Below are 13,126 nucleotides of genomic sequence, written 5' to 3' on the forward strand. Positions count from 1 at the left end.
TCCTCCTCCTCCTCCTCCTCCTCCTCCTCTTCCTTCTTTCTTCTTCTTCTGTTAGATCTATAGGGCTCTGTTCCTGGGCTATCTATGTATTCCCCTCACTGGGCAGTTCTCCTGTGGTTAAATGAACAGTACATTGTTTTAATTACTATTACTTTATGCAAGGCTTTGGCATGTTAGAAGATGAGTTCTTCTGACCTCTTGATGTAAATGATCTTGGATACTTTTGGTCTTTAGTCTACTAAATATATCTGAGAAACAGCTCACCAAGTATGCCAGTAGGCAAACCTAATTCAACATTCATATTGGGGTCAGTTCAACTTGCTGACTGTTCTGTTGTGCGGAGCTACAGGTTTCCATCAAACCCAGAGGTCAGGGCAGAAATGGTAGCTTCATGACAATGACACCTTTGTGGATTAGCAATCTAAATGTTCCTTATTTAAATACTCTGGCACCTTTAATACAATTAAATATCATATAATATTGCACATATTTTAGTTTTTTCTCCTTAGCTGTATTATACCTTTTGGTGAATGATTAAATATCATTTAAAATGTGTTTTCTTATTGAATGTTGCTGGCGGTATACATAATTATTGCAAGACAGGTTACTGAAATCATCTATCAAGGTAAATTTGGAACTTCCATCCCTATTTTTGTCAGGTGTTCTGTAGTATGAGGTATGCACATGTAATTGCAGTCCTTATTGTATGTTGCTGAAGTTCTTCACATTGAAGTTTTTTTTTGCAGTGTTCCTCTCAGTGTCTTGTCTTGTCTTGCTTGTGTGGTGCTCAGTAATTCGTTTACTCTTTACCTGCTATGTGCTTTTCATCTTCTCACTTTTGACCACCTTGCCTCTTTATAGTTTAACTTCACACACCCTAAATGGTACCTGCCAATATCTTTTGAAAGTAAAGCCTGAAGTCCTTGTCTTTCCAATAGTCTAATCCAAGCACTGTTTGGAATCCAACCACATCATCTGAAAGCTGCGTTAGTGTGTTGGGCAAGGGGAAACCTGGTTTCTGCTTATTTTACAATTCTCTTTTTGTGTGTTCTTGCCGTGTAATTTCTCCATGACACTATTTTAAATTGACCAAGCTTCTCGGAATAGTCTGCAGAGACTTGGCTGCATGTTGACTTCTTTCTATAAGTTAGCAAAGTTGTTGGTGATTCTAGTTATACTGTTAATGAGTGTCTTCTTTGAATTGTTCTTGAGATCTTCTGGGTGTGCACGTGTGCATGTGGTACATGAGTGTCTGTATGGGGGGCTGTTGGTGAATGTGGGTGTGTGAGTGTGTGGGTGTGGTGTACGTATGTTTCTTAGGGTTTCCATTGCTCTGATAAAACACCATGACCAAAAACAACTCAAGGGGGAAAGAATCTAATTCAGTTTACACTTTTAGGTAACTTCACTGAAGGAAGTCAGGGAAGGAACTCAAGACAGGAACCTGGAGGCAGGAACTGAAGCAGAGACCATGGAGGGATACTGCTTACTGATTTGCTCCTCATGGTTTTCCCAGCCTTTTTTCTTATACAACTAAGAACCATATGACCAGTGTGACACTGCCCATACTAGGAAGAACTCCTTCATATCAACCGTTAATCAAGAAAATGTTTGATAGACCTGCCTATTATAGGCCAGCGTTATAGAAGCTTTTTTCAATTGAGAGCTCCTCTTCCCAAGTGGCTGTAGCTTGTGTCACGTTGATAAAAAACCCTAACCAGGACAATATGTATAGGTGTATATGTGTATGTGGTGTATATGTATGTACATGTGTGTTTATGGTATGTGCGTCTATGTGTTAGTATATGTACACATGTGTGTGATGTGTATGGAAGTATTCCCACACAGTCTGAGGTGATGTCTATTTTCTTTATAATATTGCATCTCTATGATCTGTAGATTTATATCTTTCATCTGCTTGGAAAAATCTTTAGGCATATTTTAAAAATTATCACATTTTTTGTTTTTCCTATTGAGGGAACTTTGCATCTCTTTGGAGCTGGTACCTCACCAGCAATGCACAGCTGTTCCCAACCAGCCACACTGAAAACAGAAAGGATATTACTGGATTTAAGTTCTGAGCCATTTTCATGGTGGCTGGATTTCACTGTTAAGCTTTTCCCCTTGATTGTTCATGGTCTTTATATTATTTATGTTCTATAACAACTGAGAGCACACACATACACACAGACACACATACACATACATGTGTGTGTTTGTTTTTGTTCCAGGACAATATTAGCTAGGTATTGTACCCATTTTTATATAATGTATATGATTTTAAAAATCATACTTACTGAGCATTGTAAATACTGGATCAGTGAGATTGTCTTGTGAGCAAAGACACTTGTTTTCATTTCCAATAGTCTGAGTTTGAGCCCCAGAACTCACATGGTAGAAGGAGAAAACAGACTCCTGTTAGTTATCCTCTGAGCTCTACATGCAAACCTTGATTGGAGTAAACCTCCACGAAGAAAGAAAAAAAAAGAAGGAAGGAAGGAAGGAAGAAGAAAGAATGGAGGGAGGAAAGGAGAGAAGAAGGGAAGGAAGGAAGGAAGGAAGGAAGGAAGGAAGGAAGGAAGGAAGGAAGCAAGCAAGCAAGCAAGGAAATCTTTCCAAAAGAACGTTGTGTGTATCGATACACTGGCATGTACACAGAATATTTTGAGGATATGTTCAAGGTTGGCTTGTGCCCAGCGTTTCCAGCTGCTCTTTCATCATCTAAAACTTGAAGTTTTCTTCTTTTGTTTCTCCCCTTATCTTTGATTAATAGCCTGAAGCTCACCATCCACAGGTTAAGAATAAATAATTTTCTGAAATACAGTATAAACTTACACTTTTAATCTTTAGGTGAAGCCTTCTACAGCTTTGAGTATTTTTGGGTTTATGTTTTGAATTCTTTCTCTCAGGGACGCTAATTTGTTATATTGCTTAGTCTTTGCTTTTTAATGTTTTAATAATTTTGCCTTTAAAATACTTTAAAAGATCACTGTTATGACTTCCAACTCTCAGTGTTCAAGAATTCGTGTGTAACTAGTGTCCATTTTGTGTGTGTGGTTTCTAAGTCAGTTGAGTACGATTTCTTCAGTTCCTTCTCTTTAGCTCAGTGAGCTTTCACTTTGATCATCTATCACCTTTTTGAGCTCTGATTTTTATGAAGTCATTCTTCCTTATGAGGGGCTTACATATTCTATTTATTTTTTTTCTTACCGTGTCTTCTGGCTCTCTTTAGCCTGTGTTCGGCTTGCGTGTCTGTCTGCATTGTGTCTAGACGTTTTGATGTGCTTTGAGGACTGTGACTCGCACTTTGACAGCCTAACTAAGGTTTTCTGTTCCTGGCTCCTTTCAGGGATTTTCTTTTCTAAATGATTTTTTTTTTTTTTTTTGCTTTGGTTTTTTTTTCCATTGGCCACCGGTCACATCCAGTATCTCCTGTTTTGCTTTGGAAACAGGAGGTGAGGTGGAGTTTAAACAGGAGGTGAGGTGGAGTTTAAAAAGGAGATAGATCATCCGCTACGAAAGACAATCTTTATTTTCTTCCTGTGAATTTTTGTTAAATATTTTATACTATTTCCACTCCTGTTGGGGAAATTTCTGTCCAGCTTTGGATTCAGTTCACCAGTACGCTCCTTTTGTTGTGTGTGCGCTGCTGGGGATCAAACCTGGAGCCTAGTGCCAAGAGCTCTCCCTACCGAATTCCCCCCCTCCCCGCACAGCCCATCCTTTTATCTTCAATGGGCAGCCTTGGAGGCTTCTGTGGCAGCACATCCTGGATGCTCATCGCTTGTTTCATTAGATTAGTCCCTAGAGCAGGTTCCCCAAGTGCTCTGCCAGAAGAAGGGGATAAGGAGAGAGACTCCTTTGGTGTGTTTCTCTTTGTCAGTGTGGATGCTGGGAAAACGTGGAAGACCCCATCATGATGGCTTTAGAGAGTATGGGCTGGGTTGGTACTGATCATGTTGTAGGTTTTTGTTTATTTATGTGTTTTTCTTTGGAGGATCAGACAAAGACAAGTCCCCTACCCACTTCCTCTAACTTTTCCTTTCCACCCCCACTCCCCACTCCTTATTTTGCCTGGAGGAAGGAAGTCTCACTGTATTTCCTAGTTAGATCTTCTACCCATTTTCAGACTGCAATGGGCTCCCGTATTCTTTCCTATCCTGGCTCCATGAGGCCATAAGGAAAGACTCTGTTGGGGCTTGGGGTGGGATGTGACAGGAATACGGAATAAGACAGGGATCCCCTCACCCATGAAGGTCACAGGCAAGGGTTGTGAAAGTCAGGTGTTAAATGAGCTCTACACTCTCTCCTGGTGGGAACTGCTTCCTGGGGGCTCTGTTAAAAGAGCAGAGGGCCTTGTGTTGATTGGAAAGGTGACCCACGCTTTTTCAAGCATTAACAAGTTCAACGGATGACTGATTGTTTTTCCTGAGAGCAGAGCCCGTGGCAGGGCCCTTTCCTGGTGCTTCCAGACACTGATGGTTTCTTTCACTTAGGCCTGATGGCGGTGTGGAGAAGGGAGATCCTGAAGCCTGGGAGGGAGAGAGCAGTCCTGCAGATGACAGGAGGCGTGCCCATGAGCAGGAGTATGATTAAAAGTGCCAATTAGACTCTGGGCTAAAGACACCTGAGAAGAAGAGGGGACTTTGGCCCCCCGCAGAGAAACAGGAGGAGCTGATTCACAGGTGCACAGTGGACGGTGACTCAGCGGAACACAGTGTCTCCCCAGGTTCTTTTCTCCTACGGTAATTTTAGATTCAGAACCATAGAAGTTCCTTCCTCCTTGTCCTCTTCCAAAGGGAAGCTTACCAACTTGTAAACTGAAAAAAAATCCCTGACATAGTACTCCTTTAGGTTAGGTTTAATTGGGTTTCCTTTGAATTTCAGGATCCCCGAAGGAACTTCTCCGTGGGATGCAGTGTTATCGTAGTTGCAGTAATTTTCATGTGCAGCTAGAAACTTGTTATTGTTTTAAGACTGCAATGATAATATTTGTAGTTGTGGCTGACAGAGTTTATTTGGCAAAACTCCTTAAATTGCATTCTCTTTGCATCTAGGACAAAGAATAAAGATACTAATTTTTTAAAACTGTTGTCTACACAAAATATTTAAATAAAAAGGCAAGTAAGATGGGTATGCCTGTTACCTCAGCACCTGGGAAGAGGCAGGTAGAGCCAACAGTTCAAGCCTGGCCTCAAATACATAGTGAGCAAGGCTGAGCTATATTAGATCGTAACTTAAAACCACAAACAAACAACAAAACAAAACAAAAACCCCAGCAGCCTACAAAATGGGAAAAAAAAAATCTTTACTAAACCCACATTTGACAGAGGGCTGATTTCCAAACTATATAAAGAACTCTAGAAACTAGATATCAACAAACCATGTGACAGCATGGGTGGGGGAGAGATCCTCTCCCTGCCTGCCCATCGGCACCTGAGGCAGGTGGAAGAACTGGCCCTGACGTCATAAGAGCCGGAGAGCTGTCCCTGCTGCTCAGCAGCTACGGCACTCAGTAGAGTGGCTGTTATACCTTGCCTGGATAGCCCAATAGAGCTGGCTGGCCCTGAGGGTGTAGGTAAAGGAGAAGTGACCTTGAGCGCTTGGAAGCAGAGAATTGATCCTGCCCCTTGCTCATCAGGGGCAAGGGGTTAACTAGCCAGGGCAATGCTGAAGAGCTCACCCTGGTGGTGGTTAAGACGGGAGAGCTGGCAGGCTGACCAATCCTGCAATTACAGACCCAGAACCAGGGTTATGTGTTGACTCACCCCAACATCCACCCCATCTGTGATCTGCTAGAGCATGGAGTGGGGGATAGGAGTGGGGGTTAGGGTCAGTCCTGAGGACCCAGGGCTGCAGGATCTCCATGACACAGGGCAGCAACAGGATGTCCAGAAAGAGTCCCAGTGAGGGCCCAGTGTCAATGGTATAGCGGAGACCAGGGGCCTAGCACCAGACCAATGGTTCTGTGTGATGAACGCCTGAGTGAAAAAATGTGTGGGTAATGGGGTTTACTGTGTGGCTCACTGCACAGTGATTCCAGGATGAGATTTTTTTCCCTCTCTTCCCCCCCCCCACCTTTTTCTCTTAAATTTTACTTTACTTTTTATTCTGGGGGTTGGGGGTTGGGTAGGATCAGGACGCATGATGTGAAAGACACAAAAAATAAATTTAAAAAGTTAAAAATAATAAATCCCACCAATATAAAAGAAAGAAAAGAGAAAGAAAGTAAACATGAAAATGTGGTACAATGATACATACGCAATGGAGTATTGCTCAACTCTTAAAAACAATGAGATCATGAAATTTGAAGGCAAATAAATGAAACTAGAAAAAAATTAATCCTTAGTGAGGTGACCCAGATGAAAAAAGACCAACATGACATGTACTCACTCATCAATGGATATTAGCTGTAAAATAAAAGATAACTGTGTTACAATCCACAGACCCAGAGAGACTAGGTAACAAAGAAGGTTTGAGTGGGGGATGCTGGGATCTTCCTGGGAAGGGGAAATAGACTTCATGAGTGGACTGTGGGCAGGTGGGGATGAGAACATGAGAGATCAGGTGGGGAGGATGGAAGGGGAAAAAGAGTACTGAAAGAAACTACTGGAAAGGGGAGCAGGGCATGCTTTGAGGTCAGATAAAAACCTGGTGTAAGGGAATCTCCCACGAATCTACAGAAATGACCCCAGCGAAGGCTCCTAGTAACAATGGATACATAGCCTGAACTGGTTCATCTCCTGTGACCAGGCAAGTCCTCAAGTGGAGGGAGTGAGAAATCAACCCAGCCATATAACCTTTGACCTCCAGTCTGTCCTGCCTATGGGATGTGCTGGGGCAAAGGGATTGCAGAGATTGAGCGAGTGGCTAAGTAATGACTGGTCTAGTCTCAAACCCATGCTGGGAGAGTAAGCCCTCCCCTTACACTGCTTGGAGTGCCAGGACCTACAGGCTGGAAGACCCAAAGACCTAAGATAGAACCAAACACAATTGGAGGAGAAAATGTCAACGTAATAATGTCTGACGATATTCTGCTGTACTTGTAGACTGGTGCCTAGCCCAGTTGTCCTTAGAGAGGCTTCATCCTAGACTGATGGAAACAGATGCAGATGCCAAACATTAGACAGAACTCCGGGAATCCTTCAGAAGAGGGGAAGAAAGGATTGTAGTAGTCAGAGGGGTCAAGGACACCACAAGAAAACCCACAGACTCAACTAACTCAACTGGGCTCATAGGGGCTCACAGAGATTGAACTGATAGCCAGGGAGCCTGCATGGGACCAAGCCAGGCCCTCTGCATATATATGACAGTTGTGTTGTGTAGCTTGGTTCTCTTATGGGACTCCTAACAGTGGGAACAGGAGCTGTCTTTGACTCTTTTACTGACTTTTGGGACCCTACATACACCTCATACTGGGTTGGCTTGCCCAGCCTTAATACCTGGGGAGGTGCTTAGTCTTACTGCAACTTGATATGCCATGTTTTGTTGATATCCATGGGAGACCTGCCCTTTCCTAAACAGAAACTGAGGACGAGTGGAGGGTGGAAACAGAGGGGGTTGGGGGAGGGACTGAGAGGAGAGGAGGGATTGAAAATGTGGCTGGGATGTAAAATAAATAATTTATTTAATTAAAAGAGAAACAAAAATGGCAAATGAAATAGAGAGAAAATGTCGGCATCACTCAAGGCCAAGGGAGGGTTGGATTCTTTAATTGAAAACCAGAAAATTGATGATTTATAAGGCAGTTAAAAAAGAATGATTTAATAGAGAAATGGGCACCTGGAAGAACAGAGAATTGGCAGGTAAGGAATTGTCATGCGCTTAAAAACATGGTTTCATCCTGGTAATGAAAGGGACTATCTTTACATATCAATTTGATAAAATTGTGACAGAAGTTAAAAGCTTGGCCTAGAGCTGTAGTTCATTGGGTGAAGTGCTTATCTAGTGTGCCAGAGACCCCGGGTGTGATCCTAAACACTACCAGGAAACAGCAGAGGTTACACTCTAGGGGTGTGATGGGAAAGAGTGATGGTTGTGTTTCATTCTCAATGAGAGAATTACAGTTTTATCTACCTAGATTCAAATCTAGAATCAAATCCACGTTCACCTTGGCTCAGGGATTGTGTTTAGCCATATTCTCTCATAATTCAGCCAGACAGGTAAAGAAAGCTTATGTCAGTCACTTTTCTGTGAGTAGGTGTAAGTCCCTGAGGGCAAATGAATGGTCAGGCTCCTCCCCTGAGGACCTCTAACTGCCAGGTTCCACCCACAGAACTCCCTAACTGCCCTAAGCATGAGATCCAACCCCTGCCCTACAGAGTAAAAAAAAAACCAGCTCTGGACTTGAAATTGCACCAATCCCCACCCTGGAAATCTCCACCCTGGAAAACTCCCCTTTGCCCAATGCTATATAAGCCCTACTTTCTGCTCCACTCTTTGCTGCTTTTCCTGGACGCAGAGTCAGCCACCTCCCTGGGTTTTTCCCTCCCAATAAATGTCTTGTGTGAAGTTTGTTGTGTGGTGTGACACTGTGGTATTTCTTGGCTCCTGACTGCCAGGATACCTCTCCCTTCATCCACAGTAGGCAAATGGAGAAATAACCTGACAGTAGAGGATTAACTAGTCTTTGAAAAAGGCCGATCTCTAAATGCTGATGAGACAAATTGTCTCTGGCTTGGTGGTGGCAGTGCATGCCCCATGTCTTTAATCCTAGCACTTGGGAGGCAGATCTCTGTGAGTTCGAGACCAGCCTGGTCTATAAGCGCTAGTTCCAGGACAGGCTCCAAAATTCCAAAATTACAGAGAAACTCTGTCTTGCACATGGTAAAATTGTTCTATTGATACAGCAATGACCAGAACGATGCAATGAGTTGGAGCCTTGTACATGTTCTTTGGGTTGTCATTTTTAATTACAGATATCAGCCAGGGCTAGTATCTCTTGGTGCATACTATTAATAACTAGTACATACTAATGGCTTCATGATGATTTTCTCACGTGCATGCCTCTCCTGCTTTGATCATGTTAACGTCCAGTAAGCTCCTGTCAGTGTGCTGGATTTTGCTCTCTCAGTTAGCAGTAAGCACCCCAGCTCCAGGCTAGCCTCTGTTGCCCTTTTCTCTTTCTGAGGGAAGCTATTGAGTTACCTCAGGCTGTCAGGAGCTTTTTGTCCTCTGGTTCCTGGCTCAAGAGATGCTTCCCTGGAATGGACTTCAAAGGGTGATTCTATTTCTGTAATTACACCAGGACGGGGACTCACATGCTCTCCCAGCTGTGCTCTTTTTGCTGCTTCAGGGAGTGCACTCACCTGGGGACTGGTCTCAGTGAGTGGACTCACCTGGGCACGCTGACATTTGCTCCTTCGGGTCACCACAAGCCAAGAGTGGGAAGGAGATGGTAATGGCAGGCTGAAGAATAATGGAGCCAAAGAGACCAAAGTTCCTTTCAGTTCAAAGCATTCCAACTTGGAAATCTGAAGCAGCTAGACACTGTCTTCAGGGTCTGACTGAGGGCTTCAGCTTGCTGATTATTAGGTAGTTTTTGGTGTGAATTTGTCCACTCTCTTACCCATGGTGTGTATTCAAAAGGTGAGAAGGACTGAAATCAATGAAGATTATTCATAATAATGCTGGCTTAATGATTGTCTCTCTTTCTCACGTTTCTTCCTAATTCCCATTGTCAGTTCATCTCTTTCAGTTTTAAGAATTTTGTTTTGTTTTGTTTTTCAAGACAGGGTTTCTCTGTAGCTTTGGAGCCTGTCCTGGAACTAGCTCTGTAGACCAGGCTGGTCTCGAACTCACAGAGATCCGCCTGCCTCTGCCTCCCGAGTGCTGGGATTAAAGGCGTGCACCACCACTGCCTGCTCATTTTTGAGACTTTAAAGAATTTAAATTTAAAAGAATTGAGCCTTAAGGTTAGAGCCATGTGTGACTCAGTGGTAACACATTTGCCTCACGTGCATGAGGCCCTGAGTTCAAGTTCTGATACTGAGAAGATAGTTCAGTGTCTCCATATTCCTGCGATCCTCCTGGAAGTTCTTCAGCATGTCAAAAGATCTGACTCACTTAGGTTGAGGAGTTTATTCCAGTTTCCCCAAAGCAATTCAAAGGACAAGATCTTTTAACGCACAGAGTGTTGCTCTTTAGAAGAGGTGCTTCTCCAGCCTGCATGTAGCCGCCCGATTGAGTGCTGTGCAAAATGAAAGCGGGATTCTCAGATGGCGCAGGGAATGTGGCACTACCCACTGCGGGAATGCCCTAGAGATGGGAAAAATTAAAAGGAGTTGATTTGTTGCAAATGAGGGTGAAGTTATTTATTTCTTTTATTCCTTCATGACATTTCTGAAATAATAAAAAAAAGTCTTGGAAATGGAAAGAAACAGAATCCAGGACAGGTGAGAAAGATGAGCAGGTGACATTAGTTGAGTTTGGACCTCAAGGAGAATGAGCTAGGGCTTCTCCCAGGCTCTGCCGTGGCAGATGCTAGAGAGAGTTTGTCGACCAGGTTGTGCCAGGCCCTCAGTTACTCTGTGTTAAGCGAAAGTGGCTTCTTGGGTGGTGCCTGGCCCTGGGAGACTCAGTACAGGGCAGAGGCGCGATGATTCTGCACCTTGCCATAGGCACAGAGAACTTCTGTCCATTGCCACCCACGGCACAGTCTGATAACAATTGCTTCTAAACAAAGAGAGGTGCCGCACGATACATTTATCAAAGTAAATCAAGGTTGTAAGAATATACATAGAGTACAATAAAGCTGTGTCAGGAAAACCAGGCCTGAGAATTTCCCCTCGGCTGGACCCTGTAAAGAGGAGGACACGGAAGTGGTGACAGCCCTACCAATCTGTCAAACCTGATCACTTGGTGTGTGTGTCAAGGGACCGATATCAGAGAATTCTCAACTGTCCAGGGCCTTCAGCATATCTCACTTTCTCCTGGTCATGTGGTCTGCTTCAGATACTGTCCATCTGACCCCTGGTTCATCTCTTTGCACCCAGTTTTGCCACTTGAAACACCTCCAGTGTCCTGTACCTTGCACTCCTGTGGATCAGCTCTGCCCCCAAAGCCTGCCTCTGTAGGGGCAGCTGCAGGGATGGTCTCAGCCACAGCCCCCCTCCTCCACCACGCTTGCCTTGTTCCTTGTGCTAGTCCTCGGGGCCTCTCCACATCCCTCTCAGATTCTGCCCCAAGCCTCTTTTTTTTTTTTTTTGGCAGTTTTTGTGGTTTTATTTAAACACAAAACGTGCACGCAAGCCATCTATTCTTTGAACTCTGTTGGGGCTTATAACTCTTTTGTAGCCCTTCTGTAATAAATATCGAGATATATTTACTATATAATATGTAATTTGTGATCTGGTATCAATTTTGGTAATTGAGATTGGATTAAAAGAACCCGTGCTTGCCTGGCCCAGCCATCAAGGAGATTTCTTGGCAAATTGATGCCAAGGAGACCCCGTACCCTGTGACTCTGTTGTTATTCAATGCGTTCTGACATTGAGTCCTCTGTGTTTCTGACACCGCATGCTCAGAGATAGGGGCAACAGTGACTCTCTGTAAAAGTAGCCTGGTCTGACTGCCTATGTCCCTCACGCAGAAGGACTGCTACAGTGCCTGAAAACGTGGTCAGTATTTTGTCTTCTATGTTTGCGCAGGTCCTCTCGCTCGCTGAATTCTTCTGGCCGTGTATCCTGTTCATGATTCTGACAGTGCTTCGTTTTCAAGAGCCTCCCAGACACAGAGATAACTGTGAGTTTCACTTTGAATGCAATCTTTAGATGCCAAGTGTTCAAAGAAAAAGCATTACCTCTTTTCTCTATTCTTTATTGACACTGAGTTCTCAGTGGGGTGAGTGACAGGGGCTCTATTTTGAGCACAGGAATGTGCCAGGAAGACACAATTCACGTTTCTTCACTGCTTAAGATTGATATTAATGGATCTTAGCTCAATCCAGCAAATAGGTTTATCCTTTCATCTTAGCTGAACTTATTTGGGCTTGGGTATATATACCTTTTATTCATTTAGGAAGAGTTAGAAGCAGAGGTAAGGGCGGTAGGTGCCTTTCATTTGAACAGGATGTGATAGTGGTGAAGACAGCGGCATTGGAGGTGGATACTATGATTGATGGGAGGTTTGCTGATAAACTTGCAAAAAATGTCCTCTTCTCCAGAAACACAGCCAGGCATGTCACTTTGTCTGTCTGATTTGAAAGCTCAGTAGCCCATATCTCTTGAGACAACAGTGACCTGTTTTGCTTTGGCCATGCCACTTGGAATGTGTAGTTTGTTCGACTTTGCGAGCTTCCCGTGGAAAAATGATTATTAAATGTTAGAATTTATCTGAAATAGGTCACCAGTAATATGTAGGTTCCACATATTGCAAAGGGAATGAGTATAATGACTCCTTTGTGCTTTGGAGGATGGTGTTGTGTGTTATAGAAAATGGTGAAGCAGGTTATTACAATTACAGTTATAAAGAGCTGAGAATATTTTTTAGGGTTTTTAAATTCAAGTATTTTATTTATTTGTTCAACAAATATGTATCTAGAGCCTTTTATTCCCTCAAAGAACTTTCTAGAAGGCTGGCCTATTAGAATACAGTGAGAAAAGTGTCATAAGGGACTCTACATAAGAATAAGTGTTCTCGGGGTGAGAGACCTCAGGGGTGGCCTCCATTCTGGATGTGCTCCTGAGAAGGGATACAGAACCAGCTATAGAAATGCATCTTTAAAACTGGTTATATCACTCCTAACTTCTCTATGATCTTCTAAAATACTACGTCCTGTGTTTGCTAAGAATTTCAGTCTTCCCTTAAGCATCAAACACATTCATTTTCTTTTATCCATCCATCCACTCATTCTCGCTTGTTCATTCATCCAGTCATCAAATGGTGAACGCCTTCTGTGTGAGAGTCATTGTGCTCAATTCTGGGCATAGTGGGTCTTCACGTTCATATGAAGGAGATCACCTCCCAGAACCAAAGTAGACATCATGGGGAAAGCTGTTCTCTGGGTTTTATAAGCCACAGAGCATAGATCAGTGGCTTCCCAGTTGCCTGCCATTGTCATTGTCCCCATGCCCTGTCCACCTCTGCATACAAATACCTGACTGTCTGTCTTTTTTTTTTTTTTTTT

At 43.4% G+C, this 13,126-nt stretch overlaps 1 protein-coding gene across 1 annotated transcript in view; it reads left to right on the plus strand.

Annotated features, from left to right (window-relative positions):
- Positions 1-13,126, plus strand: part of Abca13 (ATP binding cassette subfamily A member 13) — a 397,315-nt gene that overhangs the window by 11,906 nt on the left and 372,283 nt on the right. Inside the window, exon 2 of the mRNA XM_013350751.1 lies at positions 11,649-11,760. Within this exon, the coding sequence (XP_013206205.1) occupies positions 11,649-11,760 (112 nt within the window). The remainder of the gene's footprint in view (positions 1-11,648; positions 11,761-13,126) is intronic.

This window comes from Microtus ochrogaster, linkage group LG1, assembly GCF_000317375.1.
Source record: "Microtus ochrogaster isolate Prairie Vole_2 linkage group LG1, MicOch1.0, whole genome shotgun sequence".
In the NCBI taxonomy this organism is placed as follows: domain Eukaryota; kingdom Metazoa; phylum Chordata; class Mammalia; order Rodentia; family Cricetidae; genus Microtus; species Microtus ochrogaster.